Genomic DNA, 20,182 nt, shown 5'->3' with positions numbered 1-20,182 from the left:
GAGAGAGAGAGAGAGAATACAACATCTGTTTTAGCTGGAATCATACAATGACTGACACTAAAACAACAGCACTAGTTAGTTTCACAACCATGGGTAGGGAGAACCCTTTTTGGTTCCATGTAGAACCCTATCTGGAAAGGGTTCTACATGGAACCCAAAATGGTTCTACCTGGAAGCAAAATGGTTCTACCTGGAAGCAAAAAGGGTTTTTCAAAGGGTACTCCTATGAGGACAGCCAAAGTACTATTTTAGGTTCTAGAAAGCACCTTTTTTTTCTAAGAGTGGAATGAATAAAGTTTGGTTATATGTGACGTGACTCACAGGGTTGCCCTTGGGGCCATCGTCTCCTCCGGGTCCGCGGGCCCCTGCAGGTCCAGCAGCTCCAGGTGGTCCTGACTCTCCTTTCTCCCCTGTCTCTCCTCTGGGGCCCTGGAGAGAGATATCAGCATGGTTATCACATTGCTATTAGAACTATCTCTCCCTTTTCCCCTGTCCTTCCTCGCGGGGCGGCCCTGGAGAGAGATAATCACCAATGGTTATTCACATCCATTGCTATTGGAACTATCTCTCCTTTTCCTCCCTGTCTCTCCTCTGGGCCCTGGAGAGAGATATCAGCATGGTTATCACATTGCTATTAGAATATCTCTCCCTTTTCCCCTGTCCTCTCCTCTCCCGGGGCCTGGAGAGACATGTGACCAATTACAGCACGTCGTCGCTTGTAGCTGACCAGGCTTTTCAATCCATAGCAAAGCGCACCTCTCCAAATTGACTCACGGGGCCGTTGAGGCTCGATCTGTTCAATGTCCTTCTCTCTCCTGTCACTATCTGTCCTGTCTGTTCCCTCTCTTACCTGTCACTATCTGTCACTATCTCTGTCCCTGTCTGTCCCCCTCTACCTGTCACTATCTGTCCCTGTCTGTCCCTCCTCTTTCTACCTGTCCTATCTGTCCCTGTCCTGTTCCCTCCCTACCTGTCACTATCTGTCCCTGTCTGTTCCCTGGCTATCTCTGTCACTATGTTCCTGTCTGTTCCCTCCCTACCCCTGTCACTATCTGTCCCTGTCTTGTTCCCTGGCTATCTGTCACTATTGTTCCTTGTCTGTTCCCTCCCTACCTGTCACTATCTACCTGTCACTACCGCTCAATTATAGCTGCACTTAAGGAATATGAGCATCCATGATTTGTAACCTAATCACACACGGCTTTGGATCAATGAAAATACTACAGACTAAGAAAAGTTGTTTTGTTGTGGCCTGTTCTTGTTGTTATTTCTTGAATTAAAAATGTAGATTTTCTGTATTTGAATCAAACGGGATACTTACTCCACCACCAGGCTCTCCGGAAGGTCCCGGGTTGCCGGCTTCACCGCTCTCTCCCTTTTCTCCATTACCTCCCATTGAACCTACTCCACCAGGAGGGCCTTGGGCACCCTGTGGATTGGATACAAATCAATCAATCAACTAACCAGCCAATCAATCAATCAACCAATCAACTAACCAATCAAATGATCAATCAATCAACTAACCAATCAAACAATCAACCAACCAACCAACCAATCAAACAATCAATCAATAAATCAAAATGTCTGCCATCATAATATACAGTAAGGTATGGATCATGTTCTCAAGTGTAAGAGAAATATAATATTTGATGATGATAAGGTATGGAGCATAATATACTCAAACCAGAGATGGTGAAGACACTTACGTCAGCTCCACTAGAACCCTGGGGACCTCTGGGACCTGGAGGACCAGGCGGACCCTGTCAACATAAACAACAAACGATCAACAATAACACCCTGTCAACATAAACAATAAACAACAAACAATCAACAATAACACCCTGTCAACATAAACAATAAACAATAACATCCTGTCAACATAAACAATAAACAATAACACCTTGTCAACATAAACAATAAACAATAACACCTTGTCAACATAAACAATAACACCCTGTCAACATAAACAATAAACAATAACGCCTTGTCAACATAAACAATAACACCCTGTCAACATAAACAATAAACAACAAACGATCAACAATAAGATCCTGACAACACAACGTAGTTATGAGTGACACCAACACAGACTGGATCCAATAATGTAGCTGTGTATCTACTTGGACGTCTGTACTGTGGTGTGATTCCAAAATGGCTGTCTCACCATTGGGCCGACGTCCCCGTTCTCTCCCTTCTCTCCTGATGTACCAGGCAGGCCCTGAGAAAGGAGAGAGGTACTCAACTTTAATACTCAACAACAAAGACATTTTGTTTACATTAAATATGGTATCATAGTCTGTGATGATGATACTGATTGGAATAGATGAGGCAGCTCTTGCAGCAACAACAACAAACAACAACAAAAAACAGTTCATTTAAACACACAGCCTAATTCTGATCTTTTTCCACAGATTGGTCTTTTGACCAATCAGATCAGCTCTTTTGCCAACAATTAGGCAAAAAAATTGAATTGGGCTGACTGTGTAAACGCAGGCATTGATATGAAAATATGATATGAGATTTCATTACACTACTTCCGATTCACCATCTGACTTTCCTAACAATATACAATAAATTTGGTTATTCATTATATTTATATATATATATGTGAGGATACATGACCTACATTAACTTAACAGTCATTAGAAAACACATGCTGATGATAAAAGGTTCCAGGGTTCTAGTACTGTTACTGTGTGTGTGTGTGTGTGTGTGTGGTGTGTGTGTGCGTGTGCGTGTGCGTGTTTGTGTGTGTGTGTGTGTGTTGTCTGTGTGTGTGTGTTGTGTGTGTGTGTGTGTGTGTGGTGTGTGGTGTGGTGTGCTGTGTGTGTGTGTGTGTGTGTGTGTGTGTGTGTGTGTGTGTGTGTGTGTGTGTGTGTGTGTGTGTGTGTGTGTGTGTGTGTGTGTTGTGTGTGTGTGTGTGTGTGTGTGTGTGTGTTGTGTGTGTGATGTGTAGTCGTACCTGCAGTCCGATGGGTCCAGGTAGCCCAGGGAATCCTCTGGATCCTTCGTCTCCCTTCTGGCCAAACATACCCTGCTGACCCCTGGGTCCTGACTCACCATCATACCCTGGAGGTCAAAGGTCAAAGATTAGAGGTCACAGTGACATCACAGAGGTGATTGAGAGAGGGGGGGGGAGAGCGAGGGTGGAGGGTGGAAGAGAGAGGGGAGAGAGAGACAGAGAGACAGAGAGACAGAGAGAGAGAGAGAGAGAGAGAAGAGAGGAGAGAGAGACAGAGAGAGAGAGAGAGAGAGAGACAGAGAGAGAGAGACAGAGAGACAGAGAGAGAGAGAAAGGCGAGAGAGAGAGAGAGAAAGTGAGGACATGAAATGTGCTGACTGAATCTATGGGAGCACCACAGGGCTATAGGGTTGAGTGAGAGGGGGCTCTGGAGGGGTGAAGGGGTGGTGGTAGAGAGGCTGCATATGAGGTGCTGACCAACAGGCTTCAGTTGAACGCCTGACTCATGTCAGATCAGCACTAGAAATGACCAGGGGGGAAAGTTCTGTATGTCCTAGGGGGGGCTGGAACATGCAGATATAGAATATCTTGGACAGAGTGAATTATGCGATGGGTCTGATCTGAGCTGAGAAGATCTGAGTTGAGTGTAGGTTACCAACACTATGTAGTGACCTACTTTAACCAGAAGCCTTTCACTATAAAGGGAAGGGAATAGGTGTCATTTGGGACGCAGTAGAGTCCTGCTTGGCCAGAAATAACAGCACAACAACATGGACGACTGTGGAGTCATGGCTTGTGAGACGCAGTGTAAAGGCTACTGCAGGATTGATAATCACGTGGGATTTGAGACAAGGTTGTTGTTGGTTTTTTAAAGAACAAGCTGGCCAAAGGGGTTTGGTAAGACTTTAGGTAACGGTCTAACTATAACTCTTCTTCTCTGTAGTCTCCAGACTGCTGTAGTCTCTGTAGTCTCCAGACTGCTGTAGTCTCTGTAGTCTCCAGACTGCTGTAGTCTCTGTAGTCTCCAGACTGCTGTAGTCTCCTAGTCGCAGACTGATGAGTCTCTATAGTCTCCAGACTGCTGTAGTCTCTGTAGTCTCCAGACTGCTGTAGTCTCTGTAGTCTTCAGACTGCTCTAGTCTCTGTAGTCTCCAGACTGCTGTAGTCTCCAGACTGCTGTAGTCTCTGTAGTCTCCAGACTGCTGTAGTCTCTGTAGTCTCCAGACTGCTGTAGTCTCTGTAGTCTCCGAACTGTGTAGTCTCTGTAGTCTCCAGACTGCTGTAGTCACCAGACTGCTGTAGTCTCTGTAGTCTCCAGACTGCTGTAGTCCCAGACTGCTGTAGTCTCTGTAGTCTCCAGGCTGCTGTAGTCACCAGGCTGCTGTAGTCCCTGTAGTCTCCAGACTGCTGTAGTCTCTGTAGTCTCCAGACTGCTGTAGTCTCCAGACTGATGTAGTCTCTGTAGTCCCCAGACTGCTGTAGTCACCAGACTGCTGTTAGTCTCTGTAGTCTCCAGACTGCTGTAGTCTCTGTTGCTCCAGACTGCTGTAGTCACCAGCCTGCTGTAGTCTCTGTAGTCTCCAGACTGCTAGAGTCTCTGTAGTCTCCAGACTGCTGTAGTCACCAGACTGCTGTAGTCTCTGTAGGCTCCAGACTGATGTAGTCTCTGTAGTTCCGGATGCTGTAGTCTCTGTAGTCTCCAGACTGCTGTAGTCTCTGAGTCTCCAGACTGCTGTAGTCTCTCTTGTCTCCAGACAGCTCACTTCCAGATCTTTGTCTACAGGTCTCTTGTGTGTTTTATGATAACATCGTTGCCCTTTCATTCCAGTCAAATTACCTAGTGGCCTCATGGGAGGAATGTTACTCATATTTTTTCAGAATTTCATAATTAATCAACATTACTTATCTATATTTTTTTTAAACAGCCAAAAAATCTGGTGTTTCTATGTCAAAAGGTTTTGTTATATTTCAGTCTTTCTTGATGTATATAAAGTGTAATATGGGATGCAAACTCAAAATGTAATACATCCCAACTATATCTGACAGGTACAGGTGTCTTCTTATTTTAAACCCATAACCATGTGTGTGAGGTGTACACTTTTGTTTCAAAGAAGATTTGTTATAGACTACCAATAAACCTTTTGTGTGACCCTGATTTAGCCTACTGCAGCAAAATGTTACCCAGAGAAATGTCTGTAGCTGAAACCTCAGCAACACTTGTCTTGGAACATAGAGCCGGTAGCTTATTGAAGACTTCTTGTATCTGCTGTGCTATTGTATTCTTGTATTTGCTGTGGCTTATTGTAGACTTCTTGTAGTCTTGCTGTGGGCTTATTGTAGACTTCTTGTAGTCTTGCTGTGGGCTTATTGTAGACTTCTTGTAGTCTTGCTGTGGGCTTATTGTAGACTTCTTGTAGTCTTGCTGTGGCTTATTGTAGACTTCTTGTAGTCTTGCTGTGGGCTTATTGTAGACTTCTTGTAGTCTTGCTGTGGGCTTATTGTAGACTTCTTGTAGTCTTGCTGTGGGCTTATTGTAGACTTCTTGTAGTCTTGCGTGGGCTTATTGTAGACTTCTTGTAGTCTGCTGTGGGCTTATTGTAGACTTCTTGTAGTCTTGCTGTGGGTTATTGTAGACTTCTTGTAGTCTTGCTGTGGCTTATTGTAGACTTCTTGTAGTCTTGCTGTGGGCTTATTGTAGACTTCTTGTAGTCTTGCTGTGGGCTTATTGTAGACTTCTTGTAGTCTTGCTGTGGCTTATTGTAGACTTCTTGTGTCTTGCTGTGGGCTTATTGTAGACTTCTTGTAGTCTTGCTGTGGGCTTATTGTAGACTCTTGTGTCTTGCTGTGGCTTATTGAGACTTCTTGTAGTCTTGCTGTGGGCTTATTGTAGACTTCTTGTAGTCTTGCTGTGGGCTTATTGTAGACTTCTTGTAGTCTTGCTGTGGGCTTATTGTAGACTTCTTGTAGTCTTGCTGTGGGCTTATTGTAGACTTCTTGTAGCTTGCTGTGGGCTTATTGTAGACTTCTTGTAGTCTTCTGTGGGCTTATTGTAGACTTCTTGTAGTCTTGCTGTGGGCTTATTGTAGACTTCTGTAGTCTTGCTGTGGGCTTATTGTAGACTTCTTGTAGTCTTGCTGTGGGCTTATTGTAGACTTCTTGTAGTCTGCTGTGGGCTTATTGTAGGCTTTTGTAGTCTTGTTGTCTTGCTGTGGGCTTATTGTAGACTTCTTGTAGTCTTGCTGTGGCTTATTGTAGACTTTTTTGTCTTGCTGTGGGCTTATTGTAGACTTCTTGTAGTCTTGTTGTGGCTTGCTGGAGGCTTGTTATAGGCTTGTTGTAGACTATTGTAGTCTTGCTGTGGGCTTATTGTAGACTCGTTAGTCTTGCTGTGGCTTATTGTAGACTTCTTGTTGTCTTGCTGTGGGCTTATTGTAGGCTTATTGTAGTCTTGTTGTAGTTCTTGCTGTGGGCTTATTGTAGACTTCTTGTAGTCTTGCTGTGGGCTTATTTGTAGACTTCTTGTAGTCTTGCTGTGGGCTTATTGTAGACTTCTTGTAGTCTTGCGTGGGCTTATTGTAGACTTCTTGTAGTCTTGCTGTGGGCTTATTGTAGACTTCTTGTAGTCTTGCTGTAGGCTTATTGTAGACTTCTTGTAATCTTGCTGTGGGCTTATTGTAGACTTCTTGTAGTCTTGTTGTAGGCTTGCTGGAGGCTTGTTATAGGCTTGTTGTAGACTTATTGTAGTCTTGCTGTGGGCTTATTGTAGACTTCTTGTAGTCTTGTTGTTGGCTTGTTGTAGTCTTGCTGTAGGCTTGTTGTAGTCTTGCTGTAGGCTTGTTGTAGTCTTGCTGTAGGCTTGTTGTAGGCTTGTTGTAGGCTTGTTATAGGCTTGTTGTAGGCTTGTAGTTTTTCTGTTCTACTCTCATACTGGACAGAGGTATTTTAGGTCTTGGTATTTGGATACTAAAAAAGAGAAACCACCACTCCAACAGAAGGCACAGCTGCAGCCACTAGCTGTAGTAACAGCTGTCATATGTATTCAGCCTTTAGTAATATCTGTGATTACTATTTGTTATTTTGAATATATTGATGATGATTCGTCCTTTAGTAATACATATGATTAATATTATCCTTTATAATATCGGTGATGAATATTGTCCTTTAGTAATATATGTGATGCATATTCATCATTAGTGATACATACAATGAATATTTATCCCTTAGTAATATATGTGATGAATATTCATCCTTTAGTAATATCTGTGATTAATATTGATACTTTTGTATATTCAAACGTTAGTAATATCTGTGATGAATATGTATCCTTTCGTAATATCAGTAATATAAATTCAGCCTTTCGTAATATTTGTGATATTCATTCTTTAGTAATATATGTGATGAATATTCATTCCTTGGTAATATATGTGCTGAATATTCATCCTTTAGTAATATATGTGACGAATATTCATCCATTAGTAATATATGTGATGAATATTCATCCTTTAGTAATATCTGTGATGAATTCAAGCCGGTCTGCCACCTGGCTCTGGCTATGTTAGAATAACACGAGAGGGGGCTGAGTTGAGGGGTAACAGTTCAGGGTTGATGAGTTGGGTCTGAGGTGAGAGTTTGAAGTTGAAAGGTGAAAGGTTAACGGTGAATGAATACTCACAGCAGGACCAGGAGCTCCGATGACACCTTGAAGACCTCCCGGACCAGGAGGACCCTACAAACAACCACGGGACAGAGACAGAAACAGTTAGAGGGGACAACAGAGTTAACAGGGACAGATACAACAAGAGGACAACAGAGACAAGAGATACAGTCAGTCAGAGCTAGCAGGGATACAGTGACAGTGTCTTCACACTCCATAGTATAAAAGTTGATCTGTAGTGACGTCGATGATACTTAATGGACCATACTAGCAACAACGGACACTCTTTAGGTCATTTGGAGGTGACTTCCTAGGAGTATACTGGAGCCTGTGTTTCACAACCTCTGTGGACCAGTACAGGTTTCTCAAGAGGTTTCTCTAGAAACCTTTCCTACAGGAGGAAAAGAAAATGAGGAGACATTACCTGTTCACCCTTGTCTGCTTTGCTTCCCTTCTGGCCAGGCTCACCAACCTCTCCCTGGGACAGAACACACAACAACGCCAGTTATGATAATGACAACAACACCAGTTATGATAATGACAACAGCACCAGTTATGATAATGACAACAACACCAGTTATGATAATGACAACAACACCAGTTATGAACTTAAATGGAAAAAAAAAAACCCAACACCCCAGTTGATGAATAATGACAACAACACCAGTTATGATAATGACAACAACACCAGTTTACGATAATGAAAACAACACCAGTTAATAGACAACAACGCCCAGTTATGATAATGACAACAACGCCAGTTTATGTAATGACAAACACACCAGTTATGACAATAAACACCAGTTATGATAATGACAACAACCACCAGTTATATAATGAAAAACACCAGTTATGAAATGACAACAACCCAGTTATGATAATGACAACAACACCAGTATGACAATAACACCATATGATAATGACAACAAACACCAGTTATGATAATGACAAACAACACCAGTTTACGATAATGAACAACAACACCAGTCTATGATAATGACACAACACCAGTTATGATAATGACAACAACACCAGTTATGATAATGACAACAACACCAGTTATGATAATGACAAAAACACCAGTTATGATAATGACAACAACACCAGTTACGATAATGACAACAACACCAGCTATGATAATGACAACACACCAAGTTATGATAATGACAACACACCAGTTATGATAATGACAACAACACCAGTTATGATAATGACAAAAACACCAGTTATGATAATGACAACAACACCAGTTACGATAATGACAACAACACCAGTTATGATAATGACAACAACACCAGTTACGATAATGACAACAAACAGTTATGATATGACAACAACACCAGTTAATATGACTAATGACAACAACACCAGTTATGATAATGACAACAAACACCAAGTTATGATAATGACAAAAAACAACCAGTTTGATAATAACAACAACACAGTTACGATAATGACAAACACCAGTTATGATAATGACAACAACACCAGTTACATAATGACAACAACACCAGTTATGATATGACAACAACACCAGTTACGATAATGACAACAACACCAGTTATGATAATGACAACAACACCAGTTACGATAATGACAACAACACCAGTTATGTCATGGTGTATTTGTTTTATCTATTTTTTTAGCCCATCTTTAAAAAAACTTTAACACTCATTGTCTATTCAAGCCCAATATTTTCCAAATGTCACCTTTACCGTGATTGGGTGGTAATATTATTAGTGGAGATTTTAATTTGATTGGTCAAAGACCTTGGAGTTGTGTTTGCAATGAATGATTACTTGGCTCGGTCTATCCCTCTACTGGCACTCTCACTGTCACACTGTCGCTATGGGGACGGGTGTGTGTGTGTGTGTGTATATCTTTTTTGTGTGTGTGTGTGTGTGTGTGTGTGGTGTGTGTGTGTGTGTGTGTGTTGTGTTGTGTGTGTGTGTGTGGTGTGGTGTGTGTGTGTGCAGCGGGAGTGTCTGTGAGTGTGGTGTGTGTATGTATGTTGTGTGTGTGTTGTGTTTGGTGTGTGTGGTGTGTATGTATGTGTGTGTGTGTGTGTGTGGTGTGTGTTATGTGTATGTGTGTGTGGTGTGTGGTCTATGTGTATGTGTGTGTGTGTGTGTTGTGTGTGTGTGTTGTGTGTGTGTGGTGTGTGTGTGTGTGTGTGTGGTGTGTTGTGTGTGTGTGTGTGTGTTGTGGGTGTGTGTGTGTGTGTGTGGTGTTTTGTGTATGTGTGTGTGTGGTTAGTGTATGTGAGTGTGAGTGTGTGTGTGTGTGTGTGTGTGTGTGTGTGTGTGGTGTGTGTGTGGTGTGTGTTGTGTGTGTGTGTGTGTGTGTGGTGTGTGTGTGTGTGTGTGTGTGTGTGTGTGTGTGTGTGTGTGTGTGTGTGACTGTGTGTGTGATGATAACACACACACTCTTGGTAGACATAAATCCAGTGCATTAGCTAAGAACATCCACTTTGTTTGCCTCGACTAACAAAAAAGGATTAGTTGATGGCAATGCGCGTGTTGTGTGTGTGTGTGTGTGTGGTGTGGTGTGTGCCTCCTCTGCGCTTCGTTTCCAAAACATTTTTTACACCTATCCAACAGCATAATTAAACATGCATAGACAGTCATTAACATCATAATAGCTTTAATGTATCCTCTCACCCACAGAACATTAGGCATGTGTATTAAACACTATCAGCTCTGTCGTCCCAACGCCCAGAACGACAGCTTTTATCCCTAACACATGGTGCAGTATACAGGACACTGTATTAACTAGATTATACGCCAATTACTGAACTATACTGTCAATTACTGAACTATACTGTCATTACTGAACTATACTGTCATACTGAACTATACTTCACTACTGAACTATACTGTCACTACTGGACTATATGTCACTACTGGACTATACTGTCAATTCTGAAAAGTAAGTAATTAAGCTTGTTCGAGCCAGACGGCCATAGGGCAGGAGCCAGAATGGCCCATAGTCAGGAGCCAGAAAGGCCCATAGGTCAGGAGCCAGAATGGCCCGTAGGGCAGGAGCAGAACGGCCGTAGGGCAGGAGCCGAAGGCCCATAGGTCAGGAGTCAGAACGGCCCATAGGTCAGGAGCCAGAACGGCCAGCATAGGTCAGGAGGCCAGAACGCCCATAGGTCAGAGCCAGAACGGCCCATAGGTCAGGAGTCAGAACGGCCATAGCAGGAGCCAGAACGGCCCATAGGTCAGGAGCCAGACGGCCCATAGGGGTCAGAGGAGACGCCAGCGAAACGGCCCATAGGTCAGGAGTCAGAACGGCCCATAGGTCAGGAGCCAGAACGGCCCATAGGTAGGAGCCAGAACGGCCCATAGGACCAGGACGCAGAACGGCCCATAGGTCAGGAGCCAGAAGGCCAAGGCAGGACCAGACGGCCCATAGGTCAGGAGTCAGAACGGCCCATAGTCAGGAGCCAGAACGGCCCATAGGTCAGGAGCCAGAACGGCCCATAGGTCAGGAGCCAGAACGGCCATGGTCAGGAGTCAGAACGCCCATAGGTCAGGAGCCAGAACGGCCCATAGGTCAGGAGCCAGAACGGCCCATAGGACAGGACCAGAACGGCCATAGTCAGGAGCCAGCGCCCATAGGTCAGGAGCCAGAACGGCCCTAGGTCAGGAGCCAGAACGGCCCATAGGGCAGAGCCAGAACGGCCACATAGGTCAGGAGTCAGAACGGCCCGTAGGGCAGGAGCCTATTTCCTGATTCTGTAGCATGAGGCAGCTTAATTTACAAGTATACCTTCTGGACAGGAAGCTAGTCTATCTTAGGGCCTACAACTATAAGTTAGCGAAACCTTGTCTGCCTCTATAACTATAGGTTACTGTTTGCTTTCTCTGTCTATATAACTATAGATTAGTGTACATTGTCTGTCTGTAGTGTACTTGTCTGCCTCTATAACTATAGGTTACTGTACATTGTCTGTCTGTTAGTGTACCTTGTCTGTCTCTATAACTATAGTTAAGTGTAACATTGTCTGTCTGTTATGTGTACCTTGTCTGCTCTCGTATAACTATAGTTACTGTACATTGTCTGTCTGGTTAGTGTACCTTGTCTGTCTCTATAACTATAGGTTAGTGTACATTGTCTGTCTGTTAGTGTACCTTGTCTGTCTCTATAACTATAGGTTAGTGTACCTTGTCTCCGTCCTCTCCGGGGGGCCCCTGGGGCCCTGCAGGGCCAGGAAGACCAACTGGACCTTGGATACCGTCACGTCCAGCTGGTCCCGTGGGACCTTTCTCTCCCTGGGGACAGACAAATAGTATGGGCCACAAACAGTCAACAAACAGTTAAAAATACACATGGTTCATGATTTACACATTTTTTTGTGATGAAAAAACAATAACTTGACAAAGGAATGAAAAAAATTGAAAAGTTTTGAATAAAGTCTAAGGACTGTGTGTGTGTTCTGAGGATGTGTACTCACCGGGCCTCCCTTCTCTCCGGCAGGACCCGGACCTCCCTGGGGTCCAGTGCGTCCTGATAGACCGATGGGACCTCCAGGACCAGCAGCACCTCGTTCTCCAGGAGAACCCTGCCCAGCCAACAACACATTACAACATCAACAGGACCGATCACTGACCTTTGAGAATCCTTCTGTTCTATTGCAATATCCATCATACATTTACACGTACATGTGAGTCGTTTAGCTGACTCTCTTATCCAGATCCACTTACAGTAGTGAGTCATTTAGCAGACTCTCTTATCCAGATACACTTACAGTAGGGAGTCATTTAACAGACTCTCTTATCCAGATCCACTACAGTAGTGAGTCGTTTAGCTGACTCTCTTATCCAGATCCACTTACAGTAGTGAGTCGTTTAGCTGACTCTCTTATCCAGATACACTTACAGTAGGGAGTCATTTAACAGACTCTCTTATCCAGATCCACTTACAGTAGTGAGTCATTTAGCTGACTCTCTAATCCAGATCCATTACAGTAGTGAGTCATTTAACAGACTCTCTTATCCAGATCCACTTACAGTAGTGAGTCATTTAACAGACTCTCTTATCCAGAACCACTCTACATTACGTGATGTATTTAAAAACACTCATTTTCCATAGCACTACAGTAGGAGTCATTTAACAGACTCTTTTCCAGACCCAATTACAAAGAAGCATTAGGTTGAGCCTTTCTCAAGGGCACAACGAACAGATTTGGGATCTACGGTGACCTTTCATGTACGCCCAACCGCTCTTAACAGCAAGGCCTTCTACAAGTTCCTGAAACTATCGTCTGGTCTTTGTGGGCTTTAAATGGTTAAGTGGGAGAGAGAGAGAGAGAGAGAAAGATATGTGAACTGGGTATGGGTGGAGCGTTAGTTCATGTTGATGATAAAACCATTGAGAATCCATGAGCTTCCATACGAAACTATAGTTGAAACTCCTCAGACATATAATCGTAAAGGATGAAAACACGACATATTGATATAGTCAACATGTGATATTTAAGAAAAAAAACACGAGAAGGAGAATAGAAAATTCTGACAAAAAAATTAAAACAAAGAAAGAAAACTTTGCTTCCTGGAAGATCAAGAACCACGCCACACTAACCGGCTCTGTTTCCAGATACGGACCTATGTGGCTACCGACCACAGAGTTTAAAAAAGAATACACTACTATATTGGCTACGGTTACCTACTTCCTGTTCACTTCTGTTTGAGGTCCTTTTCTACTTATCGTTTCCTTTTGAGGCCTCTTCTCTGTGGGTCGCTTTGCTGGCAGGGCAGCAGCAGGGCAGGACGTATGAGGTAAAACGGGGTGAAGAAAAGCTTAACATTATGGACTGCCAGCCTTGCCAATGCCCACCACCTCATTCTTTCAGCTGAGCTTCCTTGAACAAGCACAACTTTTTGATGACTGCCTGTCGTTGTGTGGTTTGTGAGGGGGGGGTGGGCTGGGGTTTGGAGAGAGAAGAGAGAGAGTAGAAGAGAGAGAGAGATGAGAGAGAGACAGAGAGAGCAGAGGATAGGAGAGAGAGGAGAGAGAAGAAGAGATGTAGAGATAGAGATGTGCTGGGGTACGAGTTAATGGTCATGATATGGGTTCTCTCTGGGTTTGTTGTCTTTACTTTTCATGAACTGTCTCCAGGAAAACCAGGGTTGTTTCACTCTGTCACCTTTATTTATACAGTTTTATGCTCATTGAGATACAATCTCTGTTGCCAACAGACCTTTTAGTTAAAGAGGACATTCTGGTTTAGAAGAAGGACACATTTAGAGATTACTTCCAAAAATAAACAAAGACAACTTACCCATGAGTAAACGACGTAGTGTTTTCGTAGGTGTCCCCACATACTTACCAACAGAATGGCTCATCACAAAACATTTCAATTAAACGTTTCTGCATTTTCAATCCAGATGAACCCCAAGGCGCAGACCACTATGTGGTGTTGTGTTTTATAAATGTGTTTCATATTATTAGCTACGCTATAACAGTGTTGTAGACTCACCCACGATGCACAGAGAGCCATTGAACCACCAAGCGCTACCAAGGCTGCCAGTAACAACGAGCCCAGGAGAGTTATGGCTACGCAACAAGCCGTCCGACTGACAGAGAGACAATAACTACACACGTCGTAGATACACACCACACGTTAGATACACACACACACTTAGATACACACACAACGATTAATACACACACACACGTTAATACACACACACACAGAACGTTAACACATACACAACACACGTTACACATCCACACACTTCTACACACACCCACACACACCACACACACAACACACACACTACACACACATTAAGATATCAAAAGTATCAACCACAACACACGTTCCACCAACACATAATACAACACAACACACTACAGACACATAAGAAACCTAACACTACACACAACCACTACACATAGGACACACACACACACACATCATACCACAAATACACACACAACTACACACACATAACACACACACACACACACAGAACACATACACACACTATACACACACACACACACACACACACATTGAACACACACACATCACTAGAACATTACACACACACACACACATTAATACATACACACACATGTTAGATAGATGTTAGATACATACACACACATGTAGATACATTTACATACACCACACACGTTTTAGATACAATGTTACATACACACACACGTTTAGATACCATCGTTAATACATACACACACATCGTTAAGTACATGTACACTACACACACATGTTAGATAACATTTACATACACACACACACATGTACATACATACACACCATGTTATGTATAGCATGTTTCATACATACACACACATGTTAGATAACATGGTGTAACATACACACACAACATCATACACAGTACAACAGTAGATAAATCACACAAGCATTAAACGTTAAACACACGCACTATTTAGATCACAGAGGATTTTAGACTAAAATACTGTAGCCAGAAAAGAAGAAGATATTTAACATATACAGAAAGCAGAAGGTAAATCTCATCAACATGTTGAGCTGTGCCATGGTGAAGTGCACTGGAGATGAAGGATTCCCGCTGGTTCAGACTGATCAAAAGGCACGTACCATCGACTAGAAACACACCAACTTAGGATTTCCCGTGGTTCAGACTGGATCTCAGTACGTCACTCGATCCTTAGAAACACAACAACTACGATTCCCATTGATCAGACTGATCACCGCACGTCCATCAGATCTACAGAAACACACAACGTTAACCACCACTACTACAAAACGACTAGGCCCTTGGTCAAATGCAGTGCACCATATATAAGGGATAAGGCAGAGTTGGCCGGGCCCTGGTCAAATGAAGTGCACTATATAGGATAAGTGCAGTTTGGCCGGCCCTGGTCAAAGCAGTGCACTAGTATAGGAATAAGGTGCATTTGGCCGGGCCCTGTGTCAATGCAGTTGCACTATATGGGAATAAGGGTCATTTGGCGGGCCCTGAGTCAAAAGTCAGTGCACCATACTATAGTGAATAGGTGCAGTTTGCCGGCCCTGGTCAAATGCAGTGCACTATTATAGGAATAAGGTGCAGTTTGGGCCGGCCCTGGTCAAATGCAGTGCACTATATAGGGAATATAGGTGCCGTTTCAGACCCTATGACTTATTTAAAAAGAGTGGAGGAGGCCAAAACCAGACCCTTATGACTTATTTAACAAGAGGTGGAGGGCCAAAACAGACCTATGACTATTTAAAAAGGTGGAGGAGCCAAACCAGACCCTATGACTTATCTTAACAAATGGAGGAGGCAAAACCAGACCCTAGACTTATTTATACAAGAGCGTGGAGGAGGCCAAAACCAGACCCTATGACTTATTTAAACAAGAGGTGGAGGAGAGGCCAAAACCAGACCCTATGACTTATTTAACAAGAGGTGAGGAGGCCAAAAACCAGACCCTATGACTTATTTAACAAAGAGTGGAGGCCAAAAACCAGACCCTATACTTATTAACAAGAGGTGGAGGAGGGCCAAAACCAGACCCTATGACTATATTTTAACAAGAGTGGAGGAGGCCAAAAACCAGACCTATGACTTATTTAAAAGAGGTGGAGGAGGCCAAAACCAGACCCTAGACTTATTTTAACAAGAGGTGGAGGAGGCCAAACCAGACCCTATGACTTATTTAACAAGAGGTGAGGAGGCCAAAACGCGTGCCAATTAAAAGCCTAATGATGAACAGCAAGCTATTTCCACATGTCTATTACACCACATCCCATTAGAGAATCTGGTAAAACAACTGCTATCTGCTGGAGTGCCCTGTTGTGTGTGTTCGCATGTTGCTGTGTCATCATGGTGTGCTGTGTGTGTGTGTGTGTGTTGTCTGTGTGTGGTGTGTGTGATGTGTGTGTGTGTGTGTGTGTGTGCGTGTGTGTTTGTGTGTGTGTTGGTGTGTGTGTGTCTGTGTTTGAACGTGTGTTGGAAGATGAAAGTGTGTGTGGAGGATGAAAGTGGTGTAGATGGAATGTGTTGTGTAGTGTGTGTGTGTGTGCTGTGTGTGTGTTGTGTGTGTGGTGTGTTGTGTGCATGTGTGTGTGTGTCGTGGTGATGTGGTGTTGTGTGTGTGTATGTGTGTGTGTTGTGTGTGTTTGAACGTGTTGTGAGGATGAAATGTAGAAAGTGTTGAATGTGTGTGTGTTGTGTGTGGAGGTGTTGTGTGTGTGGTGTGTGTGTGTGTATGTGTGTGTGTGTGGTGTGTTGTGTGTGTGTTTGTGGTTGTGCCCCTGGGTCTCTGCCTTTGCCATCTACCTCCTGTAACCAACAGATGAGCTGCCACCTGACCGTCTGTCCTCCGTCCGCTGCTACGCACTGGATCTGAAATAGACCTGACCGCAAATTCACTCTTATGTCACCACTCTTATTTCCACAAGTACCCTTTACCTCGCACAAACATGCTAACATGAGGTCAGAGTCATGATTACAGTAACATGTTATACATGAGGTCAGAGCTCAGTGCTGTACAGTAAACATGTTATACATGAGGTCAGAGGCTCAGTGGCTGTACAGTAACATGCTATAACATGAGGTCAGAAGCTCAGTGATTTACAGTAACTATGTTATACATAGGTCAGAGCTCAGTGGTGTACTACCGTAAATCTTCATACATTTGAGCGTCAGACAGGCTCATTGTACAGTTAACATTTCAAGACATGAGTCAGAGCTCAGTGCTGTACATGTAACATGTATACTGAGGTCATGAGGTCATGGCTGTACATTAACATGTTATACATTGAGTCAGAAGCTCAGTGCTGTACAGACATGTTTATAACATGAGGTCAGAGCTCAGTGGATGTACAGTAACATGCTAAACATGAGGTCACAGCTCAGTGGCTGTACAGTAACATGCTATACATGAGGTCAGACGTCAGTGGCTGTACAGTAACATGTTATACATGAGGTCAGACGTCAGTGGCTGTACAGTAACATGTTATACATGAGGTCAGAGCTCAGTGGCTGTACAGTAACACGCTATACATGACGTCAGAGGTCAGGATCTGTGCTTCACAGCTCTGTATGGGTTTTGACTGACAGACGTTCTGAACTTGAGCACCTCACGCCACAAGAAGTTGTCCCCATCCCTCCCGGTAATTAGTCAACTTTTGCTCTGTTTTTTGTTGTCTGATTGAGGAAGATGCTGCTAATTCAGAGGACTATCTATTTTCAAAGATGAGACGTTGAGGAATATAATAAATACCGCTTTGATGTGATACAAGCAAGCCAAACACCCAGTCCAAATGTGCGCTTCACATTTCCTAATCATAAAACTCATGTACTAAAACAGTGTCACCGTTTATGATCACCATGTTAGATTTACAGTTACAAGATGACGTCATATCCTGGGTAGTTCTGAACAGAATAAAGACTATGTTTGTTTAATGTGAATTAAATTCAGTCTTGTATCAGGTGAACTGTTACAGTATGTCCTCACCTTTGACCTTTGGTCTAATCACTTCCCCATTATCTCCAAACTGTTCCCTTTCAATTGCTACCAAAGCATATGCTTTTCACATTTCTTCTGTAAAAAAACATTTACATTTAGGTCTATTTCCACGACTGTAAAGGGTTAATACCAGCCTCCCGAGTGGCGCAGCGGTGCTTGAGTCGTCACTAGAGACCCGAGTTCGAGCTCAGGCTGTGTCAAAGCCGGCCGCAACCGGGAGACCCGATTGGCCTAGCGTTGTCCGGGTTAGGGGAGGGTTTGGTCGGCTGGGATGTCCTTGTCCCATCGCGCTCTAGCGATTCCTTGTGGCGGGCCCGGGCGCATGCACGCTGAATTCGGTCACCAGTTGCAGGTGTTTCCTCCGACACATTGGTGCGGCTGGCTTCCAGGTTAAGTGGGCAGTGTGGCTTGGCAGGGTCGTGTTTCGGAGGACGCGTGACTCTCAACCTTCACCTCTCTCGAGTCCGTACGGGAGTTGCAGCGATGGGACAAGACTGTAACTACCAATTGGATATGATGAAAAAGGGTGAATAACTAAACAATTTATGTCCATTTACAAATGAGTACGCCACATGATTTTGTTTCTGTCCACTTGGCGTTGACTGGTATGTGGAATACATTAAGGAGGGGCTGTGTCTGTGACTTGGCTTTCACTGGTATTGTGGAATACATTATTCCCTCTCAGGAGAGTGAAAAGATTTGGCATGGGTCCTCAGATCCTCAAAAGATTCTACAGCTGCACCATAGAGATCATCCTGACTGGTTGCATCACTGCCTGGTATGGCAACTACTCGGCCTCCGACGGCAAGGCACTACAGAGGGTGGTGCGAACGGCCCAGTACATCACTGGGGCCAAGCTTCCTGCCATCCAGGACCTCTATACCAGGCGGTGTCAGAGGAAGGCCCTAAAAATTGTCAAGGACTACAGCCACCCCAGTCATAGACTATTCTCTCTGCTACCACACGGCAAGCGGTACCGGAGCGCCAAAGTCTAGGTCCAAGAGGCTTCTAAACAGCTTCTACCCCCAAGCCATAAGACTCCTGAACATCTAATCAAATGGCTACCCAGACTATTTGCATTGTGTGTGTCCCACTCCCCACTCCCTCTCTTTTACTCACCTGCTACTCTCTGTTGTTATCAGCTATGCGTAGTCACTTTAATGTACATGTACATACTACCTCAACTAACCGGTGCCCCCGCACATTGACTCTGTACCGGTACCCCCCTGTATATCGTCTCGCTATTGTTATTTTACTGCTGCTTTTAAATTACTTGTTAATTTTATTCCTTATTCTTATCTGTATTTTTTGAAACTGCGTTGTTGGTTAGGGGCTTGTAAGTAAACATTTCACTGTGAGGTCTACACCTGTTTTATTCGGCGCATGTGACTAATACAATTTGATTTGATTTGATTAAGGAGGGGCTGTGTCTGTGACTTTTACTGTTATTGTGGAACACATTAAGGAGGGGCTGTATCTGTGACACGTCCTTCTGCAGAGTGACGTTTCCACAACTTAGTGACAGGCCTCGCAATATGTTTAACCCTGAATAATTCAACCTCCTAAATTTCCCCGTCTTTAAGGAAACGTTGGAAAGCCATTACTGACTTCGGAGTCAGCTGGTCCAGCTGTATCGCATCGCTAACGCTTAGCGTCACGTCGGACGATGAGGCGATCCGACAGAAGCCGCTAGACAAGGAGATCACTAGAGGGAAAGACAAGTTTTCACATCCCAGTTCAGAGATCTCCAATGACCAGACCTGGGTTCAAATACTACTTTAAATATTTCAAATACTTTGAGTGTTTACTTTAGCCTGCCTGGAGTGCCAGATGGGCGGGGTTTACCCTTTTGGGACTATTCTATTGGTCCATTAAGACAGGCAAGCTCAATTAAGCCCAGAAAAATTATGATTTCAAATAGTAGTTGATACCCCAGGTCTTTCTCTACATTCCAGTTTAGAGATCTCCAGTAACACAAGGAGAGGTCAGCCAGGTCACCCAGGTCAGCCAGGTCAGCCAGGTCTACCAGATCAGCCAGGTCAGCCATGTCAGCCAGGTCAGCCAGGTCTACCAGGTCAGCCAGGTCAGCCATGTCA

The 20,182-nt window shown here is 43.8% G+C and overlaps 1 protein-coding gene across 1 annotated transcript in view; it reads right to left on the bottom strand.

Moving 5' to 3' along the window:
• Positions 1–20,182, bottom strand: part of LOC112073602 (collagen alpha-1(XI) chain-like) — a 37,985-nt gene that overhangs the window by 11,539 nt on the left and 6,264 nt on the right. Inside the window, exons 3-12 of the mRNA XM_070440214.1 lie at positions 19,691–19,775; positions 12,076–12,183; positions 11,786–11,893; positions 8,041–8,094; positions 7,640–7,688; positions 2,963–3,075; positions 2,165–2,218; positions 1,707–1,760; positions 1,322–1,429; positions 322–429 (exon numbers count right to left, since the gene is read on the bottom strand). Of these exons, the coding sequence (XP_070296315.1) occupies positions 322–429; positions 1,322–1,429; positions 1,707–1,760; positions 2,165–2,218; positions 2,963–3,075; positions 7,640–7,688; positions 8,041–8,094; positions 11,786–11,893; positions 12,076–12,183; positions 19,691–19,775 (841 nt within the window). The remainder of the gene's footprint in view (positions 1–321; positions 430–1,321; positions 1,430–1,706; positions 1,761–2,164; positions 2,219–2,962; positions 3,076–7,639; positions 7,689–8,040; positions 8,095–11,785; positions 11,894–12,075; positions 12,184–19,690; positions 19,776–20,182) is intronic.

The sequence above is a fragment of the Salvelinus sp. IW2-2015 genome, unplaced genomic scaffold, assembly GCF_002910315.2.
Source record: "Salvelinus sp. IW2-2015 unplaced genomic scaffold, ASM291031v2 Un_scaffold2315, whole genome shotgun sequence".
Lineage (NCBI taxonomy): Eukaryota > Metazoa > Chordata > Actinopteri > Salmoniformes > Salmonidae > Salvelinus > Salvelinus sp. IW2-2015.
Note: the sequence above shows the minus strand (reverse complement) of the source record. Positions and strands in the feature narration are given on the sequence as shown.